At 38.7% G+C, this 13,004-nt stretch overlaps 2 protein-coding genes across 2 annotated transcripts; one reads left to right on the forward strand and one right to left on the reverse strand.

Moving 5' to 3' along the window:
- Window positions 1-8,716: 8,716 nt before the first annotated feature.
- Window positions 8,717-10,709, forward strand: K444DRAFT_629480 (uncharacterized protein; the record flags this gene model as incomplete). The annotated part of the gene is made up of 3 exons (XM_024883057.1): window positions 8,717-9,180; window positions 9,247-10,182; window positions 10,277-10,709. 3 exons carry the CDS (start codon window positions 8,717-8,719, stop codon window positions 10,707-10,709), a joined length of 1,833 nt encoding a protein of 610 aa, XP_024737453.1.
- An 889-nt stretch (window positions 10,710-11,598) lies between these two features.
- K444DRAFT_528197 (uncharacterized protein) lies at window positions 11,599-11,877 on the reverse strand (the record flags this gene model as incomplete). The annotated part of the gene is made up of 1 exon (XM_024874699.1): window positions 11,599-11,877. A coding segment is annotated over one exon (279 nt), but the record flags the coding sequence as incomplete, so codon positions are not given.
- Between the last annotated feature and the right edge of the window lie 1,127 nt (window positions 11,878-13,004).

Here is a 13,004-nt window from a genome sequence, read left to right on the forward strand (position 1 = left end):
AGAGCTAGACCTTAATACTTTTGAAATAGTCAAGCTACTAGACTATTTCTACTATTTTATTAGAGCGGCTGTTTTCTAATTAAGTACTAAAAACTCCGGTAACTTAGTCGGATTAATTACTATTAATGAGATTAACTATATACTTAAGAAACAGGGTTATAAACTAAAGAGATATCTACTACTACCCGTAGTAATTAGATAACTAATACTATAGCCTGCCGGATACTATACTTAAACCAGTAACCTAATATATTCCCTGAATATAAATAAACCTAATACCCTTAGTAATATACTATTTTTTAATCCCAAAGAACTTTAAGAACTCCAGATATCCCTCTCTATATAGCTATATAATATGGCTAGGGCATTCTCTAAGAAAGTAGTAAATAAGCTTCCCTAGTCTCAATTCTTTAATTACAAGCTCTGTTTTAATAGACTAGATCCCTTAATAAGAATAGCCCACCTCTATAAGATAAGCTCTAGTAAACTCGAAAAAATAAAAGAATATCTTATTAAGAACCTAAAAAAGGGTTTTATTAAGCCATTCGAATTTTCCTTTTTATTACTAGTCTTATTTATTAAAAAGAAAGACAGTAGCCTATAATTTTATATTAACTATTAATAACTAAATGCCATAATAAAAAAGAACTACTACCCCCTACTACTTATTATTAAAACTCTCGACTAATTAGCCAAATTATTAGTATTTACTAAATTAGATATTTAATATACTTTTAATCGAATTCATATAGAACTAGCTTTTATAGTATAGGCAGCTTTTAGAACAAGATATAAATTCTTTAAACCGGTAGTTCTACTATTCGGACTCTATAATAGTCTAGTAACCTTCTAGTAATATATTAATACTATCCTAATAAACTATTTAAATAACTTTTACTTAGCCTATATTAATAATATACTAATCTTCTCCAAAAATAAAAAGAAGTATTAATAGTATATTAGAATAGTTCTATAAAAGCTCTAGGATACCGGATTATAAGTTAATATCTATAAATATAAATTTGAAGTTTCTAAAATAATATTCTTAGAATTTATTATTTCGGATTAGGATATATAAGTAGACCCTACCAAAACCTCTATTATTCGAAACTAGTATTAACCTATAATAAAAAGGAAAATATAGTTATTTTTAGGCTTCTATAACTTCTACTATAGGTTTATCCAAGCCTATAGATATATCTCTCGCCCCCTAAATTATTTAACTAAAAGGGATACTTTACTAAAGTTTATATTTAATAAAACCTAGCTAGATACCTTTAATTAGCTTAAGAATTTGCTTTTCTCTGCCCCTATATTTCTCTATTTCAAATATAATAAGGAAATCCGCCTGAAAACCGACTATTTGGACCTAGCTACTATAAGTATATTCTCTTAAAAAAGTTCAAAGAACGAATAATAGTATCTAATCTTGTTCTATTTCAAAGCTCTTTAAGGAGCCGAAAGCTATTACAAAATTCATAATAAGGAACTCCTTACTATTATCCAAGAACTCCGGAAATAATAAATAGAACTAATTAGCTTACCTAATTTTCTAATTATTACTAACTATAAAGCTCTCGAATATTTCAATACTAAAAGGCCCTTAAATAAATAATAAATCCGATAAATAGGTTTCCTATTATAATTCTATTACTAGATTACCTATTAGCCAGATAAAGATAATACTATTACTAATATCTTATCCCGAAAAAACAAACTTATACTAATCCAGAAACAGGCTAAAAAGGCTAAGAAAACTAGACAAGTTATTCTATTAGATCTAATTCTCGCTTCTACTAAAACAAAAGATATAGCTTATACTCCTGCCAAGATAAAAGAAATAGACAAGCTATTAGTTATAGTCAAAGTCCTATAAGCTAATTAGACGAACCCAGTTCTAGAGAATAAATACAAGAAAGCCCGGGAAAATATAGATCTATAAGAAATATTAAATAGCTATATATTTTATAATAAAAAACTTACTATACCAGACAGATATAATAATCTATAAACTAGGCTCCTATAACAAATTTATAGTATAATAACTACTATATATTCCGGTTAAAATAAGACAAAAATCTTAGTTTGGAAACTTTACTAATAGCTTACTTTCTTTATAAATATTAACTGCTTTATAGTAAACTATTACAAATATTAAAGGTCTTATAAGCTAAAAAATAAAATACCAGGCTTATTATACCTATTACTAGTTCCCCTAAAAACATAAAATAATTTGTTTATAGATTTCTATACTCCTAGCTCTATAAGTAAGAAATATAATAATATATTTATTATAATTAATTAATTATTCAAATAATATATAAGTCTACTAATAACCAAGAATACTATAGCCAGAACTACTACTGGCCTATTCTACTACTATATCTAGTAATTCCGAGAATTTCTCTTTACTATTATAAATAACCAAGAACCCTAATTCATTTCAGACTTTATAAATAAACTATTAAGATTAACTAGAACTAAGCTAAAGCTCTTAACTATAGAATATACCCAAACTAATAAATAAACAGAAATTATTAACTAGATTATTAATACCCGACTTTATTCCTTTATTAATTACTTCCAGGATAATTAGGTAAATTTACTTCCGGTACTTAATACTATAAGTACTGCCTGCCCATATAAATTAACCGGCTTATTTCCTTTAATAATCAACTATAGCTATAAACCCAGGCTAAACTTTAACTAGATACTACTAATAATAGAGTTCAAAATACCGAGAAAGAAACTCAATTAAATAGAAATATAATAGTAAACTAAAAGAATTAATACCGCTATTAATTATACCCGAGAATATATAATAATAGCTCAGGAGTATTAAGCCAAGCAAACTAATAAGAAATAGTAAGAACTAGACTTTAGTCTAGGAAATATAATCTATATAATTAAAAAGATATAGAAAACGGACCGTCCGTCTAATAAATTAGACTACCTCCTTACTAGACTATTTAAAATTAATAAAATAGTCGGCTATTTATATTAATTAGACCTTCTTTTATTATATAGGATTTGGCTAATTTTCTATATAAATAGACTTTATAAGGATCCTGCTAACCTACTATCCGGCCAGACTAATAAAGAGCCTAGTTCTACTAAAGTTAATAGTAAACTCAAATAGGAAATCGAAAAGATCCTCTCTTCCAAGGTACTTTATAGTAAGCTTTACTATAAGATTAAATAAAAGAAATAGGATATAAATAACAAATAGTACCTTATATTAAACTTCAAGAACTTAGTACTTGAACTATATAAATTCTATAAGCAGAACCCTAATAAAGTAAGACCTCCTATCTAGCTAAACAAATGGATTTAGTATACTAAAGAGAACGAGTTTAATAAAAACTACCCAGATAATAATAAATCTCGATAATAAGGCCTCTATAACTAGAGGAGAAAAAGAAAAACCTAGATACTTCCCGGATTTTATCTAAACCCTAGTATATTTCCTTTATTCTACTATATTAGTACCTATTCTCTTTTCCAGAAATCTGGGCAAAATACCTTTTTTTATTATACTAGGCTATACTTTACTATTTAGGCAAATTGCAAAAAAAGTGAATTCTTAAAGCTAAGCCAAAGGTAAATACTCGCCTATATTAGTTTGAAATATTATTAAAAAATCGAGGGAAACCTTCCCAACTACTTTAACCTTTATAACCTCAACTATTTATACTACTACTACTGCCTTAATAGAACCATTAATAAAGGCAAAACAGACAAGAAATCCCGGTAATATATTATCGGCAGCCAGACCAAATAAGGCTACTTGCTAGATCCTAGATAACTTGAGTAATAGTAGTAATATCTCAAGTTTAGTAGCTACTACTATTATTAATATAATTACCGGCCAAACCACCTTTATAAACGAAAATAGTAATTCCCTTACCCAAAAACAGGTCAATATACAGAATACGGCCCGTACTACTCTTAAGAATATACCTGAAATTACTATAGAAGATATCTTGGCAGAATATTCTAATAATAATAAAATAAAGGTTTTAGTTACTAGTAATAACAAGTCTAATAGTCAAATGGGCGGAATAAACAATACTAATAAGGGCTACCTAATTAACCTTATAGAGCCAAATACCAAGAAGGCAAAAAAGAATAAGGCTAGCTTGTCCAAGAAATATAAGATATCGGATAATAGTAAGGATTCCAATAACGAAAAGACTAAGGACGAAAAGACTTCTAGTAATAAAGGAGACTCTAACCATAATAAAGGTAGCCAAACTAGTATTAAGATACCTATTATAACTAGAAAACATATAGTATTAAGTAGTAATTATTATATAAAGCACTAGTCTAAAACCAAGAGCTAGTAAATAATCCTAAAGGCCAAATTAAAGAAGCAATACCCTATAGATATTAACAAATTAGTAGATAATACTATTTAAGAAGTCGGAAAACCCCTTAGAAGCTCCTATAAAACCAAAATCATATAGCTTAAGACCCGGGAATTTAATAATAAAGTAGCTCAAGTAGCTACCCTTAATATATAAGTCTCTACTATAGAGAAATAACTTGAGGATATATATATTAAGCTCGAGAAGGCCCAGAAATTAATTAAGCAGCTTAAAAACAGTATAATCAAGCCAAATACTGCTACCCTAACCAAGAAGAAAGGCAAGCAAGCTACTATATCGAAGCCTATATTAATAAATAGACTCGATCTGCCACCCCTATTCGAAAACCGCCCAATAATAATAGTCCCAATATTGGCTATGGCTTATATGTCACTCTCAGACCATATTATTAACATGGGTATAGGTATAATACAAGTAACGGATACTAAGGACTAGCCGGAATGTACTAGGAACTGGGTTATTCTAGTAGAGTCAAGACTATACTTCGATTATAAGTAAGCTATAGAAATTGGACGGAATAGGATTAATGGCCATTATTTCCTCTTTTTTCTTTTCTATACTATAGCTAAATAATTCCCTAAATAAGGGCATTTAGACTTCTCTTTAGAGAGAGGTAATATAACGGCTAGTATAAGGGCATAATTTGCTAAGGACAGGATATCGGAAACAGGTATAAAACGAAGCTAAGCCAGAATTACTTAGACGAAATAATACTAAAGATTAAGGCATCCTCCCTATTTTATTCTATAGCTTAGTATTTTCTAATATATAAGATTCTTTGAACTTTGAGCCTTTAACTATTATATTAATCCCGCCGTTATAGTAGCTATAGTCGTCCCTTCTTAATACTTTAAGGCCGCTTCCCTATTAATAATTAGTTAAAGTATATAGTAACGGGAACAAATAGCTAACCTTAGTCTTTTAGTACTAAGGGTTATTACCCAAACTTTTAGATATTTCGTTTTGCTTAATATAGGGCTATATTAACTGGAAGGAGGAGGAGTAATAAGTGGGTTTATATTACTACTAGGAGTAATAAATAGAGATAGAAGAAAGAGTCAGAGATAGAGTACTAGACAAGGGTAATTAGTAATAAAATATACTAGAGTTTGGGATAAAATATAGAAGCGGTAACTATTACTATTTTTGTTATTTCGTAAATGCAGTATCCCTTCCTCCGGAACTACTTATATCTGAGATTAGCTCATCTAAGAAAATACAGGAATCAAGCTAGTTTGGGTTAGCTCTAGTACTAGAATACCGACTTTTGGAGATATAGAAAGTTTGCGGACCGTAATATAGGCTATACTAGTAATATTAGTTAGTACTATTCCACCCGGTTCGTTAATACGAGCAATTAATTAATTAGACCTAAGCAAGGAGCCCGATTTGCTAATAAAAGAGCCCAATTTTAAAATAATTTATAACTTTCTAATAAAGGATAAAGGCCAAAATTTAATTAAATAAAAAGGATTAATATTTATAAGAAACTCAAATAAATCTTTCTTAGATTAAATTCTATTAAAGATTAAAAGATATATATAATTTTATATGTTTTAAATTAAAATTATAATAAAAAGATTTTATAACTATAATAAAAGGTTAGGGCTAATATTACTTAATTAATATAATTAACTAAATTATTTCTAATAAATTATATTAATAGGATTTTAATAATTTATAGGGTTTAAAGTATTTTAGTATTTTAAAAATTTGCTTGTATTCGACTTCGTATTTATAAACCGGAGTTTGCTTAAGCAGGCGATTAAGTAATCGGGGCCCGCGATTGGGCAATAGAGACTCCGATTGACCAATTGCTCGTATTAACGAACGGGGGGTAATAGTACTAGGCTAAATAAAGACTAGTTAGTATCCAGCGGTATCTTATTAGCCGATATTGTGCCTTATAACAAATCTGGTTTGCGGCCTGATCCGTAAGGTGAATTTTGTAACTCCCGATTTACTTACCGAGGGAAGAAGTACGGAAAGCAATAAGGATCAGAAGACCAAGCGATTTTCGAATCTGGTTTTCGACCTTTAATGTCTAATTTGTGGTACGTGTACACCCAACCAAAAATCGCCTATATATTATGCCCTCTCTTCCTATGCCTCTACTTATTATTACTACTTAAAATATTACACTCTTTTTAATTCTTATTTATATATATACGAGAGAGGGGTAAGAGAGGGATAGATAGGGATGGGGGAGGGGGGGGGAGGGGGAGGGGGAGGAGATAGAGGGCGAGTGAAAAGTAAAAAGTAAAAAGTAAAAGTTAAAATATGGAAAGCAAAAAGCGAAAAGCGAAAAGCGAAAATCGAAAAGCGAGCTTTAAGGCATGCGACTCGCGAGGAAAAGGAAGCCCTGTAATTATAGGCTACTTATTACTAAATTTTAGGGCTATAATTATTAAATTATAGGCTATAGGTACTAAAAATTTAGTGCTTTGTAATATAAATTTTTAGTAAGGTCCCCTTGCCCTGCCCTCCCCCCTCCTTCCCTTCCCCCCTGCCCCCTTCTCCCTCTCTTACCCTTATACTTATAAAGAGAGTGAGAAGAATTAAAGAGAGGAAATATTTAAAGTAATAATAGAGGTACAGGGAGAGGGGACGTAATATATAGGCATGGTATATAGGTGTTTGTGATTTTTGGTAGGGTACACACGTGCCACAAATCAGATATCGAAGGTCGAAAACCAGATTCGAAAATCGCTGGTCTTCTGATCCTTATCGCTTTCCGTAGTCAATCCCAGTGCCGACGAAGGCGAGTCTGTGCCCTACCTCTTCGGTAACCTCGATCTGCGGCCACCTCCTAGGCGATCTTTACTCTTGCTCACTCAACTCGGAACCTGCCTCTTCGGTAACCTCCCCTTTTGGATGCTTGTACTGTGGCCCGTCATTACCCTAGTCACCTACGTAGACTTTATCTGCACTTCCTCCGGAGGGTGATTGGTGTATTTCAGTGCAATGGATTGAGTCAGGCCCGGCCCCACGAAACTCTGCAGCTCGACCCTTCCTCCGCTGTTTGCGGAAGGCATCCGTGAACATATCAGCCATTCAAGTAGTAGTCACAAGCATTAATTGGCACTGGGATGTCTATACGGGTGGCGCTGGTGGACGAGCTTTTGTTCTGGCTGCCTTATATTATGTGACTTGGACTGTGACTTGACTGGCTTCCTGATTCACGCCTTTATAACTTTGCTCGATGGTGGTGAGCACCGTCGGCTTCAGATGTTTCTGTTTCGGAGGCATTCTTATCAATCTTTTAACGCAGTTAGCACAGGGTTGCAGGTATAAAAGGTCTTGGAAGAATGTAGAGAGAGACGGAATGAGACCGTCCACTAAACGCAATCGATCCCATATGCTCGCACGTTCTCTATCGCCGAAGGCGTGTTGCACGTGGGGTGTAGACTTCTGCCTGAGGATTTATTCATATCGCCGGATATCGGCGCCTGGCACGGGGGACGAAGACTCAACACCTGTACGTGGTGTCCCCTACGAAGCAGATCAACGTATGCACCTAGGCTTATTTTGCTCACCGCCCTTTGCCAGCGTTCGAATTGAGCAAATGCAGCAGATCTACCTCGAACACCTCTCAAAACGCTCAAATCTAACTAATAGCCGCCATCAAATTCATCAAATCTAGCCATCAAATTTCGCTCCTTACTTTCCCGCTTAACTGGTAGCAAGTTGCGGAGTATGTAGATTCCACAGAGAATCTCCACGCTAATGAGTAGGGAATCTAGATGCCCTGGCCGAATATTTCAAGCATCTGCCTCGACCGATGGAAGTCCAGCAGCGGCAGGCTGAAAGCTTGTCTCCCTATCAGAGGGGTGAGAAGACAGGTACGTCCGACCTACAGTCATGATGAATATTGCATTAGGTAGTCCTTCTATTTCTCGACTCCTTTTCATCTCACACCTTGTTGTCTATCTCGCTAGGCGAACAAAATTATCGTGAGGCGTTGTGAGTGCATTCGACTCTCCAGCCGCATCTTATCACCACTCTCCCATGACCAATTACGGTGTAGAGGTTTCAGAACTAGCGTAGAAGAAGTTCAATAGAGTCTAGTACATGCAGCCACAGCAGCCACGCTTTGATAAGAAATCCATTCGAGAATGACACGTGTAGATGTCAGTGGCTTCATTTTGGTTCTCGACGCTTGACTTGTATGTAGTATTAGTGCATTGGTTCTGTCTATTTAGCTGCGTCCCCGCGCGCCCATCCCCGCTCTTCTAGGTGCTGATCTCTATCCCTAAGACTACTGTGGTATCTGATTACACCCTCTAAAGCGAACATATCCCATACGTGCCAACATTGCAAACATAGCCATGGAAAAGTCAGCCTCTGAAGTGGCTGAGGTACCAGATAGCGACTCCTCTCCAGTCGCCCTCGAGCCACCGAACGCTGCCCATCAGAGTGACAGGAATTCGTCCCGCTGGAGAATCGGCTGGCTAGTACCAACTCAGATGGTTGTACTCCTGACATCCGGAACTCTTCTGGCCGTTGGACATCATCTGTACTATAATTCCCTGGCTGGACAACCTGTCGGCAAGACATCGCAACAATGGGCCACCAGATTTGGTACTGCGTTCACGTTCCTTGTCAAAGCCTGCCTTGTCAGTGCTGTTTCGACAGCATACATACAACACATTTGGGTTATGTTTCGACAGAAAAGCATGTCTATTGGTGCACTAGACGCGACTTTTAGTGCTACTACTGATCCATTTTCCTTCTTAAGCATCGAGATGCTTAAACGGGTAAAGATTGGGGCCCTTCTTGCCTTGCTGACGTGGTAAGCTCATAAACCAAGTATGATCCTGTAGCCTGAGAAGAAAACTCACAAGATATCCCTTACTAGGACCATTCCATTGGCAACGATCGTGCCTCCATCAACATTGTTCGTCATACCTGCCGTCGCGCCGGAAGTTCTCAATCTGCCCGTCAAGGCACCGAATTTTACCGCGGCGGAGACATTTGTTAATTTCAATTTCCACCACACTCCGGGCCAAGGGAGCCGCCAACCGGTGGATACAGCGAATTACCAAAAGCCGATTGCCCAACTTTCCAGGCTAGCATCCATTGCACTCATCGGAGGTGATATTGTTTCTATTGAAAGCCCAGCTCCGAACGCTACCTACACCTTACAATTCTTTGGACCATCGGTGCAATGTGACACCGCAAATTCAACCACCATGGATATTCTGAGTCTGAGAATGGGATACCCCCTCTCAGCGAGTTCAGTGACCGAGGCGCTAGCATACACCGCGGTTCTGAATAATCAAGAACAACTATTAGTTGGTTGGACTAAGACGGTTAACGGGACTCAAATCCATGGGGTACTTTGTGAGCTCTACAACACATCTTACACTGTGCATTTCCACTTCACGAACACATTGCAGACAGTTGATCTGCTAGATCGAACAATCATCAATCCTACCGCCATTTCGGGAAGTACTTACGTTATTGTTCGGGACATCACTGCCCCCGTGAACACTACACAGTTTGACAAATCCACTTCCCCTGTGTTTCAAACCTATTCCTACCTAGGCTTGCTCACTGCATTTGCCAATGTTATCGTTGGGGATCTGAGTATCGCCGTAGATGCGACTGATTCTACTACGTCGGTACTGAACACCAAGTTGGGTTTCGGGCCCGACCTGAATACTCTAGCTTCAGAACAGCCGAGGAGTATTCTATTTCCGAATTTGACGATCCAGGCAGGATTGGAGGAGATGTGGTTTAATTTCACGATGTCATTATTTGGCGCAGACGGGAATGTGACAAAGTATAATGAGTAAGTATAGGTGTAATCCAAATTCCATTAGAGTGTCATGTTATTTCAGGCTGTTGAACGTCTTAGGCCCTTGGCTAACATTTACATGAAATAGATCTACAGCCGTCACGTCAGACATTATACAGAACATCTTCCAATATAACACCCTCGATCTTTTTCTCGCCTACTTCTTTTCTGTCCTCGTCACTACCTTTGCTACTCTCGTCGGGATCCGTGCTCTCTATATAAACCGCGTCAGCTACGCTGCTAACTTCTCATCTATCCTGCGGACAACTCGCAATCCGAACCTCGACCAGATTGTCCGCAATACGGCGTCTACGGAATTGGACACAAAGTGCAATTGCATGGGAGCTAAACCGCTACCAAAGTCGTTGAAAGGAAAACAGTTGAAATTCGGGATTCCGAATGGGTCGGGCCACGCATCGTTTGATGTTGTAGAGGAGGGACAAGATGGGGCGCAGGAGGATGGGGTGCAGGATATACGTGGAATAACGGAGTGCCCGGGGAGTGGGCATCAAGCGCCGTAGAGCTTACTACAATTGGGATGAAGCGATCCCCGGTTCAAACCCCCCACGTTGGCAGAGCAGCGCCGTTGGTTTTGATTAGGGGTTTGCGGCCGACCACATCAGGCTAGGAGAACAGGACCTGTCCCAGCAGATCCAGTGGCAGCAGCAGCGGTTGCAAGTTCAGGCACGAAATCAGCAAGGAGGGATATGTGGGATATGGAGGATCGATTACTCTGTAAACCACTGCTATCCTGTTGGTACAGTGTATGGTTCTTGACACATCTAACTATAAGGCATAAGTATTGTACATGCGTGTGGAAGCTCGCCTCTCTTCTCGCAGGCTTATAATCACATCATATCCCATCTCACCAGTCCCCTCACATTGAGAGATCCAGCAACCCATCCCTCATCTCCATCCACCTTGACAGATGAATTGTCAGTCATGGCTCCCACAAGCACTTTCGACGACGAACAGACTCGTTCGCAGCGGCGAGAATGATTGTGCAGTGAAGTCGACGTCCGATTTTCTGGGCGGTTGTCGCGGGGGTGCCAGCGCCAAAAATGGCTGACATGGTCTGTGCTCACAATTATTTTGACCGATTGTGCAAGCGACTGTATTCTGTAATGTCTGAATAGACCGTTCGAGAGATCATCAAACACAAGGGCATCCAATACAGACCATCTAGATCAAATAGCCACTTAGGACGGAACGAAAAGATAAAGATATAATTGAAGAGACCTCTAAACGTGGTTGGAAATGAAGGCGAGCCGTGAAATATTAGCTGGGATCAACCTACCATATGCTTCCGGTGACTACCCCCGACCAAGCCAAAAGCAACTTGAGCTAAATTAGGGTCTACATAACTCCCAATAGCATGGAATCAAAGAAGGAAGTCGCAAGATGAAAAAATCAATAAGGAAAAACCCTCGGTCGGAGGTCGATCTTGTGGACTCTCGCCACGTGATTTTTGAAGTGCATAACGTGGTCGAGAACCAATCCTTGAGCCTTGCAGACAGGGTGGTAGCAGATGATCCGCTGCTCTGCTGGCACCTTGCTCAAGTGAACATTCTCGACATGGTCCCACATGTGCGAAACGCGGTTAAAGGTGCGCGTTCGTTGCTCGTAGGGAAGCCGCTCGTTTCCGATGCAAAAAATACATTGAGTCTTTTGACAAACGACGGGAAATTCGATAGCCGGTTGGGAGGGCTTGGGAGCGGGAGATTCCCTTTTGATCAGATCTTTTGATCAGATCTTTGAAGGCTGGAACCGACCGTGGCTTGCGAGTGCGAGTTTGAAACTCCTGTCGAGAGGCGAGCGCGACGAAAAGATTGATGGCAGATACCTTCCGAGCAACGATAGCTTGGAGAGTTAAATCGGTAGAGAAATCGCAAAGGATCTGTTGTAATTGTGTCCGTTCTGAGAGTTGGTGCTCAATGATAGGCTCATCGTCATTCTCTTCCTCTACAAGTTCCCTCCCCCCAAGTGGTTCTACAGCCATCCGAGTCTCTCGCTGCTCCCACTCAAGGCCTTGAGCTTGGGTACTACATCGAGAAGCGTCTCGCAGCTCTTATGGTTCGCTACCTGTGGTTTCGCTGCGTTCTTGATTCTGGATCTCGTCCTGTAGTGCCTCGGCCGAGCGAGGACTTGGGGAGGTAGGTGTGCCGGCCGATAACGATTCCACTTGTTGCTCTCCCAAAGCCAAACCTAGTTCTTTCTCCAATTCAGCCATATTTTCATCTGTCCATCCATCATCGCCGTTGTCGGGAAGCTTGGGGAGGGAGTGGAGCGCAAATTCCACTGATGTGCTCTGAGTGATATCGTCGAGACCTTGCTGGTTGGTCTGATACAGTGGCTTGGAGGATTGGGAGAGGGTCTTGGTTTGAGCTTGTGCGGGAGCAGAAGGCACGCTGTACGGCTCAGAGGCGAGTTCTGAGGTTGCGAAGGTGTCGTACAGACTCGCGTCCTGTTCAATGTGTCCAATATCGACATCACCGGAAGTGCCTTCGGCCTCATCCCCAGCACTTGATTGAACTGGGTCGTTATTATCAAGAATTACTGGTTGATCTGCATATAATTAGCGGCCCGCTTCTGAGTATAAGGGACAGCCGGTGTACCTGCCTCGACTACCACCCTGACGTTCACCTAATTGTATTCGGTTGACTTGCAATCTGGCCCATGTGCAAGCCACCAAACTTTGATACCACACTTTTCTACTATCGGAGCACTCACTGGTCAATCAGGTAGCATTCCACGATGCACTGCGTGCGATTCGGCGGGAAAGGTTGGCAGCCATTGAACTTACTCGTGCCTGGAGA

Source organism: Hyaloscypha bicolor, assembly GCF_002865645.1.
Source record: "Hyaloscypha bicolor E unplaced genomic scaffold K444scaffold_60, whole genome shotgun sequence".
Taxonomy (NCBI): Eukaryota; Fungi; Ascomycota; class Leotiomycetes; order Helotiales; family Hyaloscyphaceae; genus Hyaloscypha; species Hyaloscypha bicolor.